The 21,912-nt window shown below is 45.2% G+C and overlaps 1 protein-coding gene across 1 annotated transcript; it reads right to left on the bottom strand.

Moving 5' to 3' along the window:
• Positions 1-13,081: 13,081 nt before the first annotated feature.
• LOC129330157 (signal-regulatory protein beta-1-like) lies at positions 13,082-21,309 on the bottom strand. Its single transcript, XM_054980111.1, has 4 exons — positions 21,226-21,309; positions 19,313-19,621; positions 17,265-17,603; positions 13,082-13,465 (listed from the first exon to the last, which is right to left on the bottom strand). Exons 1-4 carry the CDS (start codon positions 21,281-21,283, stop codon positions 13,290-13,292), a joined length of 882 nt encoding a protein of 293 aa, XP_054836086.1. The 5' UTR covers positions 21,284-21,309; the 3' UTR covers positions 13,082-13,289.
• Between the last annotated feature and the right edge of the window lie 603 nt (positions 21,310-21,912).

Below are 21,912 nucleotides of genomic sequence, written 5' to 3'. Positions count from 1 at the left end.
AAAAGGGAAATATTCCCTGGCACCACAGCTGCCTGACAGATGCATCTATTAGTACATGCAGATCCCTTGACCCTGGGAATAAGCTTTCCCAGGATCTGAAATAGCTCCAAGGGAGAGGAGAAGGGAGGTCGAGAAAGATCCTGGCCATCCCTGCTTTTTGCAGGGGCTGCCATGATTGTAAGTATGTTGGCCTCACAACTCTCCGCAGGTTGTTTCCTGGTGTTGTTGAGGTCCTGGCTTAGTGAGAGACAGCTGAGCTTGGCAGAAGGTACCTAAGATGTAGATGATAACCATTGTAAATAGCTCCTGCCTATGAGAACTTCTCCCGAAACTGTTATTCCTTTTTTCCTTATTTCATAAGTAGGGGGAGAGTTTTGCTTGTATAAAATTTGCAACAGCCTCTGGTTCTTTGGACTTCCCTGGCAGATGTGAAACTATGTAGACGTGCCCCAGAACCGGGGCCTTCTGAGTTCCTCTATTGCTGTGTTAAGGAGCCCAGCAGTCAAAGGGATATTGTAAGCTTTCTTTGCTGTTGTATATCCTCAACTCACTTGTAACACCTTTACTTATTAATCTTTTAATAAACATAACTACAAATGATTTGTATCCCTTTTGGTCAACCTCTAAATGTGAGAGCAGAGCCTGGTTGGACCATTCTCTGAATTAAGTCACTTCCTGCTAAGTTGTTGGTTAGGGTGGGGGAACAATGACTCCAGAGCTATATCCTTATTCACAAAGCTGTTCAAGGAACAAAAAACTTTCCCCTGTGTGGTGATGGCATTTCCCCAGCCCTAAAACAACTTGAACCTGAAAAATCAGTAGGCACCCTTCTCAATAGAACAGTTCATTAAAAGGTGTTTTTAGGGGTCCAAACGTAAAGTTCCTTAACTTGTTCTCGAATACTGGTGTCCCAATCAAAATTCACATTTTCATACTCTGCACTGCCACTCCAGCTCTACTGAGCTAAGAAAAACTGAGCCACAGATTCCGGCCTTAAACAGAACCAGTTCTGCCACCTTGTGCCCTCTTAATACCAACTCTGCCCAAACTCAAGCTGCCCTATTACTCATTCCTAAGAGTAGAAGAGTTTCCTGCTTAGATACAGCCAATTCCACCAATCTGACAGCCAATCATATTCTCCCAAAACCTACAGGAGCCATCTCCAGCCTCTAGCATCCGATACATATTACTTCTTCCCTTTTCCATTACGAATGCTTACCTATACTTATAGCCCATCAGTGGAAAAGAACAAGAGTCCAGTAGCACCTATAAGACTAACAAAATTAGTGATAGGGTATGAGCTTTCATGAGCCACAGCTCACTTCTTCAATTGTATCTGAAGAAGTGAGCTGTGGCTCACAAAAGCTCATACCCAGGGGCGGCGCAAGGGTTTACCACGCTCGCGGCCGGCCGGCCGGGCGCCCCCACGCGCGCACAAGTGCGTGCACACACCGGCCTGCGTGATGACATCACGCGTGACGTCATCATGCGCACGCACCGCCGCCGGCCCAATTGCTGCAGCGGACAGCCTCCGAGCTCTCCCGCTCAGTTGCCTGCGCCACCGCAGATGCCTGCCCGTGGTGGCTGCGCCTGGTCGGGGGCTTGTGCTGGCGGCGGCAGCGGCGCAGGGTGGGAGGGATAGGAGGCTGGTGCTTTGTGGTACACGCTCCCGCCCGCCGCGCCTCCTTTGGCGCTCCCTCCGGCACCCCGCGCCTGCGGCCACCGCCTACCTGGCCTCAATAGGCGCGCCGGCCCTGCTCATCCCCTACCACCAATTTTGTTAGTCTTACAGGTGCTACTGGTCTCTTGCTCTTTCCCACTGCTACAAACAGACTAACACGGCTACCCATCTTGATTTGTAGCCCATCCGTCTCCCTACCTCGTAGGACATTTCCAAGATCAAATCTTTGCTGCAGGGGCCTTTCTGAGGAGCTGTAGTCGATCTGACAGGTAAGCGTTGAATTGATATCTTTCTCTGTGAGTGGCACTTGCGCGGTGCTCACAATAAGGTAGGTGTTTTTTTCTGGCGTAATGGTGGGTGGGAGGGCTTCAATCCGGTTCTGATTTTTGGTCCAGGTGACTGTGATGTCTCGGGACGGGAATCCATGTGACCAGCAGTTAAAAGTTGCTACGTCTCCTGAATCCACCCTGTCCGAAGCAGTGCAGATCTTTGGCTGGGAAGGCTGGGCTGTAGGAGGAAGAATGGACATGTCAAAGAGAACTTTCTCCGACTGCTGTGGGGGCGTCATTCTAACAGATCTCCAAGAATTAGGGTGATGCTTGTATAAACTTGAATTTAGAAGCCTAGTTTGCTCCAGGACTGGAATATTTGGAAGCTTTTAGTGGAAACATATATTGATGAAGGCATTTCAAGCTAATTTCAAGACGAAATTACACACAGAACTCACTGTGTCACTTAGTTAAAGCAACTTCTGGAGTGGCAGAACAAATTCAGGAAACGAGGCAGTAACGACTCCTCCCCTCCAAGCCGAAAAGTTTGTATGCTTCATTTTGGTTTTTACTGTGCAGAGGCCATGCACGTAGGCCATGCAGCGAGGTGGGCATCTTTTTTCCCTGTAATGGCAAGTCTGTCTGCATTCACCATGCAACTAATTAGATCCAAAGGGAAGAGACTGAGAGCCAAGCTACAAGTGACGCCTGACACAGGTTGGACACTTGTCAGCTTCCCTTAAGTTTTGATGGGAAATGTAGGCATTCTGGTTTTACAGCTTGGCTCTCCATTACAGCTGCAAGACCAGGATGCCTACATTTCCCATCAAAACTTGAGGGAAGCTGACAAGTGTCCAACCTGTGTCGGGCATCACTTGTAGCTTGGCTCTGAGGCTTTAGTGTTCACTCTGTTGGTGGGAAGGGGATGTGTGCACCGCTCACATGCATTTTTTCTTTAGCACGTCCTGGGCAACAGCATTGCAATTGAGTGGATCCTAGGGATCAAATAGCCAGGGAGCAGTGGACGGCACGGTGCCATCGATGCCCTTTGCATTGCCCTTTCTGTACATTTTAAGCACAATGTACGGAAAGGTCGGCAGGCACCCACTGGGGTTGGGTGTGCACATGTGTACTGAAATTACATATAAGCATAGAACAAAACCCAAGCAGAATACAATTTATGGATGTTAAAAACTAGAATGTGTAAAATAATATAAAACAGACTAGCACCAATAATAAAATCAGTTCATTAAAAGAAGTAAAATAATGTAAGAAGGACAAACTAGTAGCAATCACTGAATTATCGCTTCTTTAGTTGGGTTATATGATGCCTTTCTGCCTTCAATTGGGGCAGGAGAGGTGTCTAACAATCTGATTTCCATCTGCTTGAAGCCGAATCAGGTCTGTGCAGAGTGCCGGAGTACTGCCAAGGCAGCACAGGGCCTCACAACGCCCCGCTAGAGCCCACAGAACACAATGGGCTTTGTTGCTAGTAGAACGATAAAATCCATAAGATCAAACAATCATAAAAAAGAGCAAGAATGAAAAATATCCCTATATTTTCCCTAGCAGCTTCTTTCAACCTCTGGAAAAGTAATATTGGAAGGCATGAGATCTGTTTGGACAGAAAGCCGAGCGGGATCCAGGGCTTGTAGTGAGGGAAGGGCTGGCCAAATTGCCTCAACTCGTTCCTTCGGTGGGCAGAGGAAGCCTTGTGAAATCAGAGCTCTGTTGGTGCAAAAATGAAGTAACAACCGTTTCTTCCTCCTCTTTTCGGCCGCAGTGCCTTGTTGCATTTTGTGAGCCCCCCCCCCCGATGTAGATTTAGTTGAGATGCTCTCTTGGGGCATAAGAAGGGGGGGCTACTCCCTGTCCTTTCTCCAGTTAGCCAGAAGATCTTGCCTGCTTCTGCTGCCCTTTCTTGACACTGTCAGACAAACTTCAGACATGCACCTCAGAAGAGGAGACTTCCAGCAAGTACCCAGAGCAATGAGCAGACTGTTAGGGTTGCCAACTCGGGGTTGGGAAATTCCTGGAGATTTGAAGGTGATGCCCGGAGAGGGAGCTCAGCAGAGATTTGATGCCTCTAAAGCTGCCATTTTCTCCAGGGGAACAGGAGGAAGGCCAATGGTCTTTGGAAGAGGAGGTGGCTAAGGGTATTTGCTGTGGAGGGGAAAGCAAAGGGTGTTTGACAAAAGGAGTAAAGGGTGAGGGTCTTTCACAAGGAAGGGGAGGGGAAAGGTGTTTGTCAGGGAAAGGCAAAAACAGAAGGCAAGGTTGGATTTGGGAGGGGGTCAGTAACAGAAGGATTGCTGGGACAAATGTGGAGAGAACTGTCTCCACAATCCGAAACATTTTGTGGTGGGCCCCCACTTGTGAATATTTCTGAAAAATGCCCACTTTTGCAACTGTTTTCTCAAAAACACCTGTCCTGAGAGTCCTACAAGTTTCCTATTTTTGGCCACTCAAAAAGGGTCAATGTCTTTTTCAAAATCTTCTCAGGGACCAGTGTGGCTTGAGGGCCATGCGCCAGGTGGGAGGGGAGTGGAGCCCAATTGCAGTCCAGGGAGCATGGCTGGGCATGCCAGTGGCACCAGCTTAATGCACCTGACGAAGAGAGCTGTGGCTCTCGAAAGCTTATGCTACAAAAAAGTTGGTTAGTCTTAAAGGTGCTACTAGACTCTTTACTATTTTGCGACTACAGACTAACACGGCTAACTCCTCTGGAGCTTAAAGAGAGGGAAAGATCCAAATTGTACTGAATGAAGGGTGGAGGGGATGCCTGTCTGCTTGGGAGAGCTCAGGGGGTACAGCAGCTACCAGCTAGAACGCCACACCTGGACCAAGGAGTGCCAGGCCCAAATTCTCCATCTGCTATGATGTTTTAAGGCCATCTTGGGCTGGCCATCCTCTCTCAGCTCTCCTTCTTTACAGGGCTGTTGTGAGGATAAATAGGAAGAGAACCAGCTGTGCGATACTTGGACAGGCAGGCTCCAAGGCTGCAGCTGGGTCCAAACAAGCCAATGCAGCTCTCCTTGCCTTCAGCTCTGGGTGAATCTTCCCCCTGCAACTCCGAGGACCTTCCCTCACCCCAAGGCAACTCCTCTCTGGAGGAGTTGCTGGCGGGTGATGCTGCCATCAGCAGCTTGAGAAGGCTTGGCAAAGTCAGCTGTAGGATGGTGGGAGGGGGGCCCATTCCTCCTCCATCTACACTGGAGTCAGGACAGCAGCATCTATCCAGAGTGCCCCTCCAGTGTCCAGAGGTGAAGCAACAAGGGATGGAAAGCCCCCCACCCCGCTAACTTTTGCTCATGGCTCCACTAAGCCTTCCTCTGCCTAGCCTCAAATCTTCAGCCATGCAAACCTGTCCTAGTGCCGCTGTGCTTCTGGGCTCTGGCTTGGAATTACAAACCCTTTCCCAACTTAAAACTCCTCTTAAAATGGAGTGCATTTCTTGAGATCTGAGCCAAAGAAATCCAGAAGGGTGAATTTCTGCATTCAGCTCTTACCAGGAATTCCCAACGGAAGGGTGAACAGCAGCAGGAACATCGGAGACAACTGAGCTTTGAATGCAGCCATCGGAGAGGCAGACAGAGCTTTGTGCATTTGTAATGACCCTTTGTTTGCAGAATATGCATTTTTAACAATGCCACTTCTGCTTTTCTGCAGAGGAAATTCAGATAACATCCCATGATATTGAATTATCTTCACATTACAGATGCACTGACATGCTGAATTTTCCTTTGAAGACATACTGTGGTTCAGGACCTACAGTCCGACGCTTTAGTAAGCTTCCCTTTCACTTGTAGGTCAGAATTAGGATGCTCACGAAGGCTCCTGCTCTTAGGTTCCTACAGCAGAGACTGAGGCATTGAAAACAACATCAGTTTATTGACAAGGAGATACAGGGATGGGAGCAACTGGTTTCACAACAAACAGCCCATTCTTCTACCTAGCAAACAGTACTAACTAAACAGGGATTCCGCCACTTGGGACTAAACCACACAGATATCTGGGGGAAAGCTGAGAGTTCCATTGGAACATGTATGCTAAATATCCCATACCTTTCTCCTTCAGACATCAAGCGATGGATGCACTAGTGGTACTTGCAGATAATTTATCTCCAGTATAACGATAATTTATCTCCAGCGTAATGATAATATGCACCAGTTCAGCTCAGCTTCTGTTCACCGGTCCTAAGGGAAAGAGATGGTTTTTGTGCTGAGAGGTGTTTGTCCTCAAGCCACTTGAGCCTGTCCGTTGGGTTACACGTTGCATATTCATACAGTACAGTGAAATTAGTCATATTTCATCCATGTGTGTTTTCAGTAAGATTACCAACAGGATGGGAGATTCCTTGAGATTTGGGGTTTGCGGCTGGGGAGGGCAGAGTTTGGGAAGGGGAGGGACTTCAGTGGGGCATAATGCCATACAGCCCATCTTCCAAAGCAGCTCATAAGTGTTTGGTGTAGTGGTTAAGAGCGCAGGACTCTAATCTGGAGAACCAGGTTTGATTCCCCACTCCTCTGTTTGAAGCCAGCTGGGTGACCTTGGGTCAGTCACAGCTCTCTCGGAGCTCTCTCAGCCCCACCCACCTCACAGGGTGTTTGTTTGTTGTGGGGATAATAATAACACACTTTGTGAACCGCTCTGAGTGGGTGTTAAGTTGTCCTGAAGGGTGGTATATAAACTGAATGTTGTTGTTGTTATAGAGCAAATAATGCTCCTTGGGGTAGGAGGGCTGGGGGTGGGGAGAGCCCTTTCTTCTCTGTGCTGTGGTCCCAATCCAAACAGGGCTGCTGTGCTGGTTGAGAAATGAATTTCCAGTGGCTGCTATCTGATGTCAATGAGAGAAAAGTTATGTTTGTCCCTAAACTGGAATTTAGGGCTATCTTCTGTGAAGCATTCCTTCAAGGGATAAAGATTCCCTCTGATTGTAGAGTCTGTTTGTTGAAGGAAGCTAAACTAGGAGGTTTATCTCACCAGCTTTTTAATAGTCTACGGTTTTAGGAATAGTTTTGATGCAGGTTATGGCCAACGGCATGTCTTTTAATGGCTCGTTTTTTACTTTGTGACGGTGCTTTAATTGTCAGCCGCTTTGAGAAGAACTCAAGAGACGGGATAGAAATATTCTAAATAATTAAAGTCTCTGTTGGAGGAAGATTTGGTTCACAAGATCCCACCCACTTGCTGGTCCCAGTGTTACTTGTGTATTTTTGTGAGAAGAGGGGCTGATGCCGGCGAGGTGATGGGCAGTTTGGACCCAGATCCTCGGCCTTGAAGAAAGATGGAAGTGATTTTGTCATTCCTGTGGGTCTTCTTCTTTCCCACAAGAAATATCCTATCTTTTGTAGGTTAAGATTGCCTTGTAAATATCTTAAAGAGAGTGAGCTATGTGTTACACAACATAAGAAGCCACAGAAGAAGAGCGTGAAGAAGACTTACCCATATTCATACATATAAAACTGTTTTAAGCCTGGATGGGATCTGTTAATTTCAAGGTAGTTTAGGAATGGGAGCCATTTTTCTAAAAAGTTTGTAACTCTTGGGACGTGCTCAATTTGAAAGACTTTATCCTGTAGTTTCTCTGAGATGAAATGATCCCAAATTTTTACAAACCAATTGCCTATTAAAGGGCTGGAGTTTGACTTCCAAAAAGCGGTAAGTGATTGCAATTTATTGTACTGTATTTTATCTCAGAATTTTTTGTATTTGCCACATTATAAACTTATTTTCTGTATTCAAGTTTCAATAAAACCTATTTATATATTTTAAAAAAAGAAGATTGCCTTGTAATTATCAGGGCCCCCTGAATCCATAAAAGGACTTGAGTGGGAGAGCAAGACCAAAACACTAAAAACTGGAGAGTGAGTCCTCATCTCCCAGAGTACTGGACTGCCACCAATTTCTCTAACTAACCCTCAGCCATGAAACAGAGACGATGTCCAGTCTTGTGTGTGTTATGTACCTTTCAAGTCGCCTCAGACCAATGGCGATCCTTTGAATGAAAGGCCTCCCAAACACTCTGTCATTAACGTGCTTGCCCAGATCCTGCAAACTGGAGGATGTGGCTTCTTTTATTGAGCCCAGCCATCTCGTTCTAGTTGTTCCTCTTTCATTATTGACTTTTCCAGAGAGTCTTGTCTTCGCATGATGTGACCGAAGTACAATAGCCTCAGTTTCATCATTTTAGCTTCTAGGGAGAATTCAAGCTTGATTTGATCTAGTACCCACTTATTTGTCTTTTTGGCTGTCCACAAAGCTCTCCTCAACTTACTTCCTATCTGCTTTCTTCATTGTTCAACTTTCATATCCACACATAGTAATGGGAATACCGTATGGTGTGGATTATCTTGATCTTGCATCTGACGAAGAGAGCTGTGAATCTCAAAAGCTTATGCTACAATAAAGTTGGTTAGTCTTAAAGATGCTACTGGACTCTTTTTGATTTTGCTACTACAAACTAACATGGCTAACTCCTCTGCATCTTGATCTTGGTTACCAGCAATACATCTTTGTTCATAAGGATATTTTTCGAGGTTCTTTATGGTTCCCCTTTTGAGTCTCATTCTCTTTCCGATTTTTTTGTTGCAGTCTCCATTTTGGTTGATGATTGAACCAAGGCATGTGTGTGTTATGTGCCATCAAGTCACCTCTGACTTATGGCGATCCTATGAATGAAAGACCTTCAAAACATCCTATCATTAACACATTCTTGCTCAGATCCTGCAAACTAGAGGACATGACTTCTTTTATTGATTCTCATTTTAGGTCTTCCTCTTTTCCTACTGCCTTCCGCTTTTCCTAGCATTATTGGCTTCTCCAAAGAATCTTGTCTTCTCATGATGTGACTAAAGGACGATAGCCTTACTTTTGCAATTTTAGCTTTCAGGGAGATTTCAAAGGAAGCAGCAGCCCAGTTGCCTAGACCAGAGGACCCACCGACTTGAGTTAACAGCAGGCTAGCTCTTTAGCCAGGGCTAAGGTTTCCTTCCATGTCCCTTACTGGTTAATGGATTGGACAATGAATCCATGGACTGGGCACATCAATATGTCCTCCCGTCTCCTCATGACCTCCTCTCTTCCAGAGTTTCTTAATTTGCAGGAGGGTCTTGGCTGCTGAGCTCCATATCTTCCCAAGAAATACCCTTTTGATTACCAGCTGACCTTTTGAATGGGGGCTTTTGTTGAGCATGCGGTGGTCTCCTGGCAGAGCGTCACTTCTGTTGGTGGACGAGGGAGGATGTTTGCCCGGTTCAAGGATCTGCAGCAGCAAGGAAAGGGGGAGAGGTGAGAAAGTCAAGTTTATGTTAAAAATTCCAGCAGAGAAGTCCTGGGTAGATTTAGAACAGTGTACTAGTATTAACTGTGCAGCTGTTCCCACAGCCACTGTGTGGCTGAAGAAGTGAGTACTGCGGCTGATGGATGGTTTTAAGGACCGTGTGCTGCAGTGCTCGCGGACCCAGCATGGGAAAAGCAAATTTGTACAGGGAGCAAGAGTGCCTTCTACAGGTGGCATTGGCTCGCCAACTCTCTCCTTTCCTAAACTCAGCCAACCTGGACGTGCTCTTATAGTGTCGTGGCTGAATTTCTGTAGCACAGTCTAGGTTGGGCTAGCCTTGAAAACAAACTGGAAGCTTCCATTAGTTCAGGATGTGATGGCTCAGTTTTTATCCAGGGCAGCCATCTAGAACTCATCTTGACTACTTTAAAACAGCTATGTCGGTTAGCAGTTTGTTTCCCAGTTCCACCCAAGCAGCTGGTTGTTGTGACATTTAAAGCATTCCATGGCCTAAGACCCACATATCTGAAGGACCATCTCTCTTCATATTATTTATTTATTTATTTATTTATTTAAATTGTACTTTGAATGGTTTCAATTTGGCTTGGTAAGTTGCGTCGTTTCCACATGGCCCGGCATAGCGCTAAACTCACAGAATGAGGGCTTCTTCCTGACACGATTTCTGACGTCATCGCTCCACAAGAACGGAATTGTGGCACGATGACATCAGAAATCATGCCAGGAAGATGCCCTCATTCCGTGAGTTTAGCGCTATGCCAGGACGCGTGGAAACGACCCTGCTCTCAGCTACAAAGGAAAGGCAGGGTTATAAATAAACTAATTTTTCCACATGTATGTTCTAGTGGGGTCTTTGAGAGACTCCTTACCTTTTTCCTGTGATCAAACATGATGAAGCATGAACACGAGGTCCAGGCTAGAGCTCAGGGCCAAGCTACACATGACGAATGACACTTGAACAGCAAGTGTGTTTCTCCCTGTTCACTTGCCCTCCACTCAATCCACTTGCCGTTCAAGTGTCGTTCGTCATGTGTAGCTTGGCCCTTAGTTGGCTGTTTTTGCCCTGATCACGGAGTGGATACCATTGTATAAAATGCAGCTGCTACCTTGACATGAAAGTAGGGGAACCCCACAGGAAACAGAAAAATAACACACTCTTTCTCAATTTTGATATTAAAGTGCAAATGCTAATTGTTTTATCAATACATAATACTTATTTCCTAGTACCACAATGCAACAATTCCTATACAACCATAGTGCAAGAAATACACTTATCTTACAAGATACACTTGTATCTTACTGTATTTATTGCACTATGGTTGTATAGGAATTGTTGCATTGTGGTACTAGGAAATAAGTATTATGAACTTTGGATCATTTATGTATTGATAAAGCAATTAGCATTTGCACTTTAATATCAAAATTGAGAAAGAGTGTGTTATTTTTCTGTTTCCTGTGGGGTTCCCCTACTTTTGTGCCAGTGTTTGTGAAAACAGCCATTGTTGGTTCGCTTAGCTACCTTGACATGAGCTGAAGTGATCAGCAGAGGGTGTTGAAGTTCTGCTATTTATTCTCATTCCAAGATCTCAGGGTTTTTTTTTTGTTTTTTTACTAGATCACATTTTTAACCACCGAGCTGAGAGAAGCCTCCCAACCATGAATCTGCAGCCTGCTTGATCCCCAGTAACTTTTTCATCTTCTGATCCAGGCAGGCACCGGGAGCAGGAATTGCCTGCCTCTTTTTCCTCTTCCTGTGGATGCATTTGATGGATACAGGGGATTGCATCTCCTATGATTGCTTCAGCATCCTGACTAGAGATGGGCACGGAACAAAACAAAACAAAACAAAAACGAACCAGGAGGTTCATGGTTCGTGGGTTTCATGAACCACGACCACGGAACTGGACCAGTTACGAACCAGTTTGTGGGGTTTAAATGCCCCCTTCCGGCCTTAACAGTGGCAGGGTAAGGTGCCTTTAACAGTTTAAAGGGCCCTTTCCTACCTTGCAAGCAGCAGGTCCCTTTAAACTATCAGCTGGCAGGCAGCGGGGGGGATCCTCCCTCACCATCTGTAAGCTGTTAGTTTAAAGGGACCTGCTGGTGGCAGGGCCCTTTAAACTGTCCAAACCCCAGCCCCCTACCACCGACCCCCCCAGCTCCCACCCCAGCCCAAGCCCCAGCCCCACACTTACATTCCCCTGCGGCGCAGTGTCCTTCCACTCCTCCTGGGAGGGGAGGGGAGGCCACTTTCGGCCATATGTAAATTTGACTCAGTCAGACTTGGATTGAATAGAGACTGTGAATGGTTATCTAATTATCAGAAGGAACTGCCTTTCAGGGCCAAGCTACACATGACGAATGACACTTGAATGGCAAGTGTATTTCTCCCTGTTCACTTGCCCTCCACTCAATCCACTTGCCGTTCAAGTGTCATTCGTCATGTGTAGTTTGGCCCTCAGTCATTCTATTCAGCTTCAGCTATGGAGGGAACGGGTCACACCCAGCCTGGATTGTGCACTCCAGCTCTTTCATGACTTTTGCAACTGATTTCCATCTACTTCTCCCTCCCCTCACCACCTATATATCTCTAGCCAGTTTCTTCATACACTCCATGCATCTGACGAAGAGAGCTGTGGATCTCAAAAACTTATGCTACAGTAAAATTGGTTAGTCTTAAAGGTGCTACCGGATTCTTTACTATTATGTTCTACTAGCAACAAAGCCCGCTGTGGGCTCTAGAAAGGGGCAGGGCAGGTGGGCCAGGCATTGCTGCCTCCACTGCAACATGATCTAGTCAAGGGGAGGGCAGCGCAGCCAGGTGTGGCATTGCCCCCTCTGCCACATCCCAGTCTGGGTGGGGGGAGGACAGGGTGGCTGGGCCTGGCATTGCCCCCTCGCTAGTGCTGGCCAATCATGTTGGAAAAGGGCTGGGAGGCAGGCCCATCCATCCTGCCACCACCTCACCCCAATCGGGCTGCAGAGGGTTTGGCAGGTGGACCCTTCCCTCCGCCAGCCAATCCCAGGCCTGATTTGGGAACTGCAGAGCCAGGAGTGCTGCTGGGAGGGGGAATTGGCCCTGGAGTACTCCTGCACCCTGCAGCCACCCAATTTGGCCCTGAATTGGGCCACTGCAGAGACTAGGAATGCCGCTGGGGGGGGGGGGGCAGAAAGGGCCCAGGAGCACTCCTGCGCCCTGCAGCCAGCTTATTCAGCTCCGATTCGAGCTGAATAGGGTAGTTGTGGAACCTGGGAGTTCTACCTGGGCAGGGGGCAGAAAGGGCCCTGGCCTGCTCCTGTGCTCCACAGTGGGTTGAATTGGGACTTCTTTGGGCTGAAATCCCAAAGAATGAGTGATTGCACCTGCAAGTGAGTCCCTTGCTCCGAGATCAAGTACCGTAGGCTCCTTTGACTTGCCAAGGTGTGATAAATGATCAAGATCTGCATTTCAATGAACAGATGGAGGAAGTGGAAGAAACGGATACTTTTAGCAGTTGAGGAGGAACTGATATCGAACTTGTTAATGTAGTCATGTGGATCAAATTCAAGTGTGACTGTGCGAGCAAGTGTATGGAAAGTTGGAGGGGGAAACATGTGAAATGAGGCTCGAGGAACTGCAAGTACTTGGTAACATGCATTTCCACCCTAACCCAAGAATTCATGGACCATCCCAGAACATCCTCAAGCTCAAGCATGCTCTCTCTGCAGAAGCATTAATCGTGGATTCATCCTAAATACTTCCAGGCCCCTCTAACTTGGGTGCTAAAGCATCTCTTTTTCCTTAGGAAAAAATAGTGAATGGAAACAAAGTCAGCTACATTGAAAGCAAGGTGGTGACAGTTTCGCAGAGCTTTTCAGCAAAATTTTAATCTAGCAGTGTGAACAGAAGAACAAAAGTTAGCAGAAGTGCAATAGCTGGGTTACAGCTAACAAACCATTCCATGGGGCCTTGCCAATTTATTATTTAAAATTAACGATTAGTAATGATTTCTTGTTATGGTGAGGTAGCACCGATATGAGGCACAAAGAAATCATCAGCAGATCACTCCGCCAAGCCCCTTTGCTCCTCTGTTGATGCATTCCTGCTAGCTGGTTTTCTCAATCCTGCAATCCTGCTAGCTGATTTTCTCAAGAAAAGGTAGAAGAGGAGGAGAGCAGTCACAATCTTGCCGAGAAGAAACCCTATCCAGAGACCAGGGTTGGAGAGCAGAAACAGACCTGTAACAACAAGAGAGCAGATCAGCAAACCTTTTGGATGTATTTTGATTTATTTCCTATGGAGCCTACTGCCATCTTGATCACCCAGTATAGACCGCAATGTGCTAGACTCACAGGATTGGAACCTACAAACGAGGTCTATATGCTTGGATGGCTGTGAGGCTGAAATCTGAGGCCAGAGGGAGAGGGTTGAAACTGGGAGAAGAACACCCTCAGCAGCACCCTGATTCCAAACCTTCCCCCTACTAGATCCCCTTAAGCTGCAATGTGATCTCCAGGGATCCCAGAAGAGGGTAAGAAAGGAACAGCAAGGAAGTAGGGAAAAGGTTGGGCAAGGAAGGACATGAAGGAGGAGGCAGATGGTGAATGAAGGGGAACTTGGCTAAAGGGAAAAGAGAGAGCGAACAAGGTTGGGTGCTCAATTTACAGCCCCCATTGATCCTTTGAATGGCAAGAGGTCATTTTAAAGGACATTGACGGGGGAAGATCATTTCAAGGACATGGACTCTGAGCCAAATCCTTGCCTGGGAGGGGGACAAGTTTTCTCCCTTCCCTTTTAGCCTCCATCACACCATTACGCATCATGCTAGGGCACCTGATTTCAGGGATAATCCCGTCTTTTCTGATTTCAGTCTTTAAGCCAAAGACGAGCCCGGTGATGCCATCAGGGCTAAAATGGTGGTGGTGGAGCACTGACCACCTTCTCAAACCCACATTCCAAATTTGAAAGGAGATGCTGCAGGTACTTCTGGCCTAGCACTAACAAATTGGCAGCTGAGGTTGTGGCTTCCTCCGAACTGGCTCCATGCGGTCTGTGAGGTGGTGAGGCTGGAACGGCAGAGGGGGACAAAAGAAGAAAAGTCTCCTGTGGTCCCCAGAGACCCCAACATTCAATGTGTGGCTTCGGGGAACGATAATTCCCTGAATGTTCCAGGCATTACGGACAGTGCCCGTCCCAAGCACTGAGGGAGGACTGCAGAAATTGAACAGAAAGACGCTTTAAGAATTTCCCTTCCTCTCAACAAATCATCAAATCTAAGTTTTTTAGAAGGCTCTGAGAAAAAATTTCAGAATCTCTCAAATTCCGAATTGATTCTCTAATTCAGTTTGGCTATTTGCAAAAAAATCAGCCATTGTTTTCTATGGGAAAATCACTCTGGGAGCTATGTGCAACCGAGGCCATCTAGCATGCACAGAACCCACCTGGGCAATGACTCCTTTCAAAAAGAGGAACCTCCCTCAATGATATTATTTTGCATATTTTTCGTTAAAATTGGCACAAATCTTTGGTCAAATGCTGCTGTGAATCCTTAATATATGTTTCTTCTGGATTGCTATATTTGTGTTTCCCTCCTGTAATTTAAAAAAGAGCTTCCTTCTCTTTTGGTGCTCGTAACAGAAACAAACATTAATGATTGCATGATAAATTCAAAACAACAACAATAATAATAACAGTATGCTTATAAGCTGCCCTTCTGGACAGATGAGTGCACACTCAGAACAAGGGCTTTTTTTCTGGGATCTAACATCCACAAAACACCAGAGACAGGAGAACCACTGGCTGTGCAAGTGGTTAATGCAAAGTGAGGCAGACCAGATGTTCCAAACATCCCTTTACAGCCAAGATTCACCTTCATTTCTTTGGACTGGGAAAAGGCCCCCTGCTGCCACAAATATTTTATGAGATCCTGCTTCAGAAGCTGGACCAGGTATCAAGAATTTGGAGAGCTGGCAGGTTTTTATGTTAACAAAGCTAAATCTAAATTGCTTTGTAAAAATATGACGAAAAAGAAACAGGCCGAGCTAATGAGTATTGATGGTTGTTGTGGGTTTTCCGGGCTGTATTGCCGTGGTCTTGGCATTGTAGTTCCTGACGTTTCGCCAGCAGCTGTGGCTGGCATCTTCAGAGGTGTAGCACCAAAAGACAGAGATCTCTCAGTGTCACTGAGCGTAATGAGTATTGTGAAGTGTGAAGTGGTCCAAAAAACAAAATATTTGGGAGTAGAATTAACAGTGAAAAATATAGACCTATTTAAGAATAATTATGAAAAACTATGGTCGCAATTAGAAAAGGATTTGATAAAGTGGAATAAATTGAATTTGTCGTTGCTGGGATGTATATCAGTTGTGAAAATGAATGTGTTACCAAGAGTGATGTTTTTGCTTCAAACTATCCCAATTGTGAGAGACAACAAGCAATTCGATAAATGGCAAAGGAAAATATCAGACTTTGTGTGGGCTGGGAAGAAGCTAAGAGTTAAGATGAAAGTGTTATGTGATGCAAAAGAAAGAGGTGGATTACAATTACGAAATTTGAGATTATATCATGAAGTGATATGTTTAACATGGTTAAGAGACTGGGTAAAATTATCTAATTTAAAGTTACTAACCTTGGAGGGTCATAATTTGTTTGGTTGGCATGCATACTTATGCTATGAGAAATATAAAATGGGTGGAATGTTTCAACACCACTTTGTAAGGAGAAATATTTTTTTGGTTTGGCAAAAATACAAAAAATATATAGAGGAGAAAAGGCCTATGTGGATCGTGCCGACAGAAGTGATAAAACCACATACAGACTATCAAGGAGAAGACTGGATAAAATATATGGAATTATTGTTGATAGAAAGAGACGTAAAAATGAAGAAAGAAGACGACTTACCTTTTAAATATGGATGGTTACAATACTGACAAATTAAAGACTTATTTGAAGTAAATAAAAGAAAAGTAGGTTTCAGAAGTAGAAACTCAGAGTTAGAAGAACTTTTACTTGGAGAGGGAACAAAAATAATTTCTAAGTTTTATAAGTTGTTATTAAAATGGTATACAGAAGATGAAGTGGTAAAGATACAAATGGTGAAATGGGCATTAAATTTTAATAAAGAGATTACAATAGAGGCATGGGAGCACTTGTGGAAAAATACTATGAAAATATCTACATGCGTAAATTTAAAAGAGAATGGATATAAGATGATGTATAGATGGTATTTAACACCGAAAAAATTAGCAAATATGAGTAATGCTATGTCAAACAAGTGTTGGAAATGTAAACAACATGAAGGCTCTTTTTATCATATGTGGTGGACTTGTGATAAGGCTAAACAATTCTGGTCTAAGATATATGCAGAAATGTTGATAATTATAAACGGTAATTTGCCGAAAAACCCTGAGCTGTTTTTGTTAGGACTTAGCATGGAAAAAATTAATGTAATGGACAGGACATTATTATATTATATGATGGTGGCAGCAAGACTATGATATGCGCAGTATTGGAAGCAAGAGGAGATCTGAGAGATTGAAGATTGGATACAAAAACTGTTGTACATGGTGGAGATGGACAAGTTGACTAGAAAATTGAAAGACCAAAATTCAAATGAATTTTTAAAAGACTGGGAGAAATTTAAAGAATATCTGGAAAATAAGTGGGATGTGAAGGGACAATTATGGTCTATGGATAATTACTGATGTCAATATGATAGTGGAATTAAAGTTTAGGTAGGAACTTTACCTTTAAGAAACGGGAATATTAGAAATATTAGAAATAGATAAAATATGAAGAGAATTAAAAAGGTTTTAGTGCTGTTGGAGGTCAAGAGAGAAAGGGGGAGGGAGGGTGGGGAATATATGTTTTAATTAATTAATATATGGTATAAATGTTGTAGAGTGTTATAGGGAACTGATGTATGTATTAGATATATGTGTGTATTAATCTACCCAATAAAAATTTAAAAAAGAAGAAGCTGGACGTGGTATCCTCCTAGTTCTCATCCTATGCTTATGAGAAGATACTGATACTTACCTGACTCAATGAAACAGATGTTTCCATTTTCTTTAGGTTGCATCCCAAAGTTCAATAGTCTTTCTACATAAACTGTACTTTGAGAATTATGACGCACTCCGCAGGTGTATGTATACTTGCTTGGTTCTGATTTTGTTCTATTGAAAGTAAGGTTGAGGGAGAACGATCCATCTTGATTTGGAGTTCCATAATTAGCACTTTTTATCACCTTGTCCCTTGTCATCCACATCACAACAATGTCATTGGGATAAAAGTTATTCACTACGCAGGTGAGTCTCACAGAACGATTCAATGGGATGAGAGAAGACAGGCTGGTTTCCACTGTCACATGCGGTGCAACTGAGCAAAGAAAGCAAAACCATTCATTATCCATTGGGTCCATTTTTCAATGTGAAACCAGTTAAAAGTGAACAGATAAGCAATGATTAACACAGCATCCTGCACTCACTGGCTCGTATCCACCCAGATACGGCAGGACTTTCCCCACTTTCCTCGTTCTACTGATGGAGAGGTGTTTCTGCTAACTTGTGCCATCAGAGGAAGATGGAGGCGATTGCAAGCAATTCCCTTGGTTCCATCCTGCCCATAGCCCTGTATTGAGAGCAAGGACTTGTCAATGTCTTGTGGGGCTGCTGAGGGAAGGCAGGGAAAGATGCAAAACATGGTGATGGATTTTGCATCCTGCAGATGCAAAGGTCATGGGATCATGCTCCCCTTCCCACTAAATCCATTTCGTGTCCCGAGAACACTCATTCTTGGGATCAAAATTGTTGTGTGTACTAATATCACAGGAGGGTGGGTCAGCTGCATTGGGTAGAGGGGAGGAAGCAAAATCGCTCATTTCTCTTTCGTGAGTGGAGAACCGTTCATGCAAGAGGAAACCCTTTTGTTGCAGTAGGCAATTCTTCAGAGCTTCCCACACCCACTGAAACATACTCGCCCATTCATGCTAGGAAAAGTGCCTGCCGATTTCTTTGGCTCATTGGGACAGACTACTCAGTATTGGGGCAGAACCAGAATATGACTGTCCAGGCAGAGAGTCATAAATCTCACAGGCTGCCATAATGGCATGTATGTTGGACTCAAAACTGCATGCAAATTGCTTCCTGTTGTTGTTGAGGTCTGAAGGTCTTGGCTGAAGTTGACTGGCTGCCCAATACCTTCCTTCACTGTCCAAAGCATGAACTAGCCAAACAGCCTGTGGTTCTTTGGACTTCACTGGTAGATGTGAAACTATGATACTATGCAGATGTGCTCCAGAACTAGGCCTTGGGGGTTCGTCTGTTGCTGGGCTAAGGAGCCCAGCAGTCAAAGAAAGATTGTAAGTTTTCTTTGCTGTTGTGAATCCTCAACTTGCTTGTAACAGATTTGCTTATTAATCTTTTAATAAACATCATTATAATTACAAGCGATTTGCATCTTTTCAGTCACCCTTTGAACTAGAGAGCAAAGCCCGAGGGAACGTTCTCTTTTGTTGGTTAGGGTGGGGGAATAATGACTCCGGAGCTACATCCTCCTTTGCAAAGCTGTTCAAGGAACAGAAACCTTCCCCCTCTGTGTTGATGGCCTTTTCCCCAGGCCTAAAACCACTTGACTCCTATCAGCTGATGAAATCAGTAGGCACCCTTCTCAGTAGAACTGTTCATTAAAAGATGTTTTAGGAGCCCAAATGCTAAAGTTCTTTAACTTGGATTTGAATACTGGTGTCCCATCCAAAATTCATATTTTCAGACTCTGCACTGCCTCTTTAGCCCTACTGAGCAAACCAAAGTCAATCCACAGAGTCCTGCCATGAAATGGAATCTATCCTGTCACCTTGCGCTCTCTTAATACTGACTGTCCCCAAACTCGAGCTGCCCCATTACTCATTCCTAAGAGCAGAAGAGTTACCTGCTTAGATATGGCCAGTTCTGCCAATCTGGCAGCCAATCAGATTCTCCCAAAATACCCAGGAGCCACCCCCAGCCTCCAGCATCCCATACATACATCTTCTTCCCTTCCCCATTATGACCCCCTTACCAGTACTCATAGCCCATCACTCTCCCTACCTCGTAGGACATCTCTGAGATCATAACTCTGCTGCAGGGGCTTTTCTGAGGAGCTGTCGTTGATATGACAAGTGAGTCTTGAGTTGATATCTTTCTCTGTGAGTGGCAATTGGGCAGTGCTCGTGACGCAGTAGGTGGTGTCATACTTCGCAATGGTGGTTGGGAGAGCTTCAATCCGGTTCCGATTTTTGGTCCAAGTGACTGTGATGTCTCGAGAAGGGAATTTACATGCGAGGCAGTTGAAAGTTGCCAAGGCTCCTGCATCCACTCTGTCAACAGGGCCGCTGATCATTGGCTGGGAAGGCAGAGCTGCAGAATAAAGTACAAACACGTCAGAGAGAGCGATAAAGCGTGAGAGCGTTTCACAGGGAGAGGGAGGGGGGAGTGTTTGGCAGGGAGAAGCAAAAGTAGCAGGCAAGGTTGGGTTTGGGGGGGTCAGTCAGTAACAGGGAAGGTTTGCTGGGACAACTGCGGCGAAAACTGACTCCACAATCCACAACTTTATGTGGCTGGCCCCCACTTGTGAATATTTCTGAAAAATTCCCTCTTCAGCAACTTTTGGTTAATGACATATGGCCTGAGAATCCTACAAGTTTGCTTGGAAAAGGAGGATTCAGCGCTATCCCTTTCCTCAGAGGGGGACAAAACAAAGACTTAGAATGATAGCGAGGTTAGGGTACTCTTTCTCTTTGATATGTAGATTGCTATTCTCAGGACTTCCTCCTCGTGACATCCTCCTTCTCACTCTTCTCTTCCTAGCTTTGTTTCAGGCTCTCTCCTTCTCCTCCCTCCATCTTAGAAGGGTGGATGCATGGACTAGATAAGTATTTAGGATCTGTCTCTCCTCCTTTCCTATCAGAGTAATGGAGTTCCTATAATAAAGAACTCTTATTTCCCTTCTCAGTACAAGCATCTACTTTGTTGTTTTCTCTCCTGCACACACACCAGCCAGCGGAACCAGTTCACAGCCACTTGTAATCAGGCTTACTCTGCTAAATGACAGACCCTGCTATTGGCCCAGACATGGAATCCTTTAATTAGGTTTCTTGGGCCAACATACGATTTATTTATCAGCTATTTTGGTCACTCAAAAAGGGGTTAGTCTATCAGTATCTTGTTCAAAATATTCTAAAGGACAAGTATGGCTTGAGAGCAATGCTCCAGGTGGGGGGCCAGAGCCTTGCTGGGCATCCCAGTGGCACCAGCTTAATGAGAGGGTAAGATCCAGATAGGTGCCTGGCTACTGGAAGAGCTCATGAGTTACAACAACTGGAACATCACACCAGGACCAAGGGGTGCCAGGGTCAAATTCTCACTCTGCTATGATACTCATAGGCCACCTTGGGCCAGCCACCCTCTCTCAGCTCAGCTCTCCTACTTCACAGGGCTGTTGTGAGGATAAAAAGGGAAGAGAACCTGCTGAGCCATAGTTGGGCAGGCAGGCTCCAAGGCTGCAGCTGGGTCCAAGCAAGCCAATGTTGCTCTCCTTGCCTTCAGGTGCCTTTCCTCTCTGGAGGCTCTGTTGGTGGGTGATGCTGCCATCAGCAGCTTGAGAAGGTTTGAAAAAATCCACTTCAGGATGGTAGGAGGGGGTCCCATCCCTCTTTGGTCTACATTGGGGTAACAGCAGCAGCTTCTACCCTGAGGACCCCCCCCCATTGGCCACAAGTGAAGCAACAAGGGATGGAGACCTGCCCACTTTTGCTCAGAGCCCCAGAATTAACAAGACTTTCTCTGCCTAGCCTCAAATCTTGAGTCCTACAAGCCGGTCCTTGTGTTGCTGCTCCCTGGGCTCTGGCTTGGAATTATGAACTATTTTCCAGCCTAAAAGTCCCCTTAGAATGGAGTGCATCACTTCTTGTGATCAGAGCCAGAGAAATCAAGAAGAGTCCATTTCTGCCTTCAGCACTTACCAAGAAAGGTGAGCAGCAGCAGGAACGTAGGAGACAACCTCGGTTCTAATGCAGCCATCGGAGAGGCAGGCAGGTCCTTCTGCATTTGCAACTACCCTTTCCGTCTGAAGAAGACTTGAAAATGCCACTTCTCCTTTTCTTCATGAGAAATTCAAATAGTATCCCATTGTCAGGATGGCACCTCCCTCCCTCCAAATTCTGAATGCTGAATTCAGGCTTGATTTGATCTAGAACCCATTCAGTTGTCTGTTTGTCCAGCCATGGAATCCATTAAACTCTAACACCACATTTCAAATGAATCCATTTTCTCCCTGCCAGCTTTCTTCATTGTCCAACTTACAGATCTATACATAGTAATGGAGAATACCATAGTGTGGGTTATCTTGATCTTGGTCCCCAGAGAGACAACCTGATCTTTAAGCCTCTTTCCTAGCTCCCTCACAGCTGCCTTTGCGAGTCTAAATCTTCTTCTGATTTCTTAGAAAGTGGTCTATGATGAGACACCATCAGAAAAAAGTGAAGACCTGAAACAACTACTGATGAAGATTGAAGGAGAAAGCGCCAAAGCAGGATTACAGCTGAACATCAAGAAGACAAAAGTAGTGACCGCCAAGGAATTACACAGCTTTAAAGTTGACAATGAAGAAACTGAAATCGTTAAAAGATTTTCTGTTCCATAGGTCAATC

The sequence above is a fragment of the Eublepharis macularius genome, chromosome 5, assembly GCF_028583425.1.
Source record: "Eublepharis macularius isolate TG4126 chromosome 5, MPM_Emac_v1.0, whole genome shotgun sequence".
NCBI classification, from domain to species: domain Eukaryota; kingdom Metazoa; phylum Chordata; class Lepidosauria; order Squamata; family Eublepharidae; genus Eublepharis; species Eublepharis macularius.
The sequence above is the reverse complement of the archived record's forward strand: the minus strand, read 5'-3'. Positions and strand labels throughout refer to the sequence as shown.

Excerpts from the sequence above, each read along its gene's own strand:
- LOC129330157 (XM_054980111.1), bottom strand. The coding sequence starts at position 21,283 with ATGGCTGCATTAGAACCGAGGTTGTCTCCTACGTTCCTGCTGCTGCTC. Across the intron at positions 19,622-21,225 it reads GCTGCTGCTCACCTTTCTTG|CTCTGCCTTCCCAGCCAATG; the intron begins GTAAGTGCTGAA and ends TTTATTCTGCAG. Across the intron at positions 17,604-19,312 it reads TCTCAGAGATGTCCTACGAG|TTGCACCGCATGTGACAGTG; the intron begins GTAGGGAGAGTG and ends TTCTTTGCTCAG.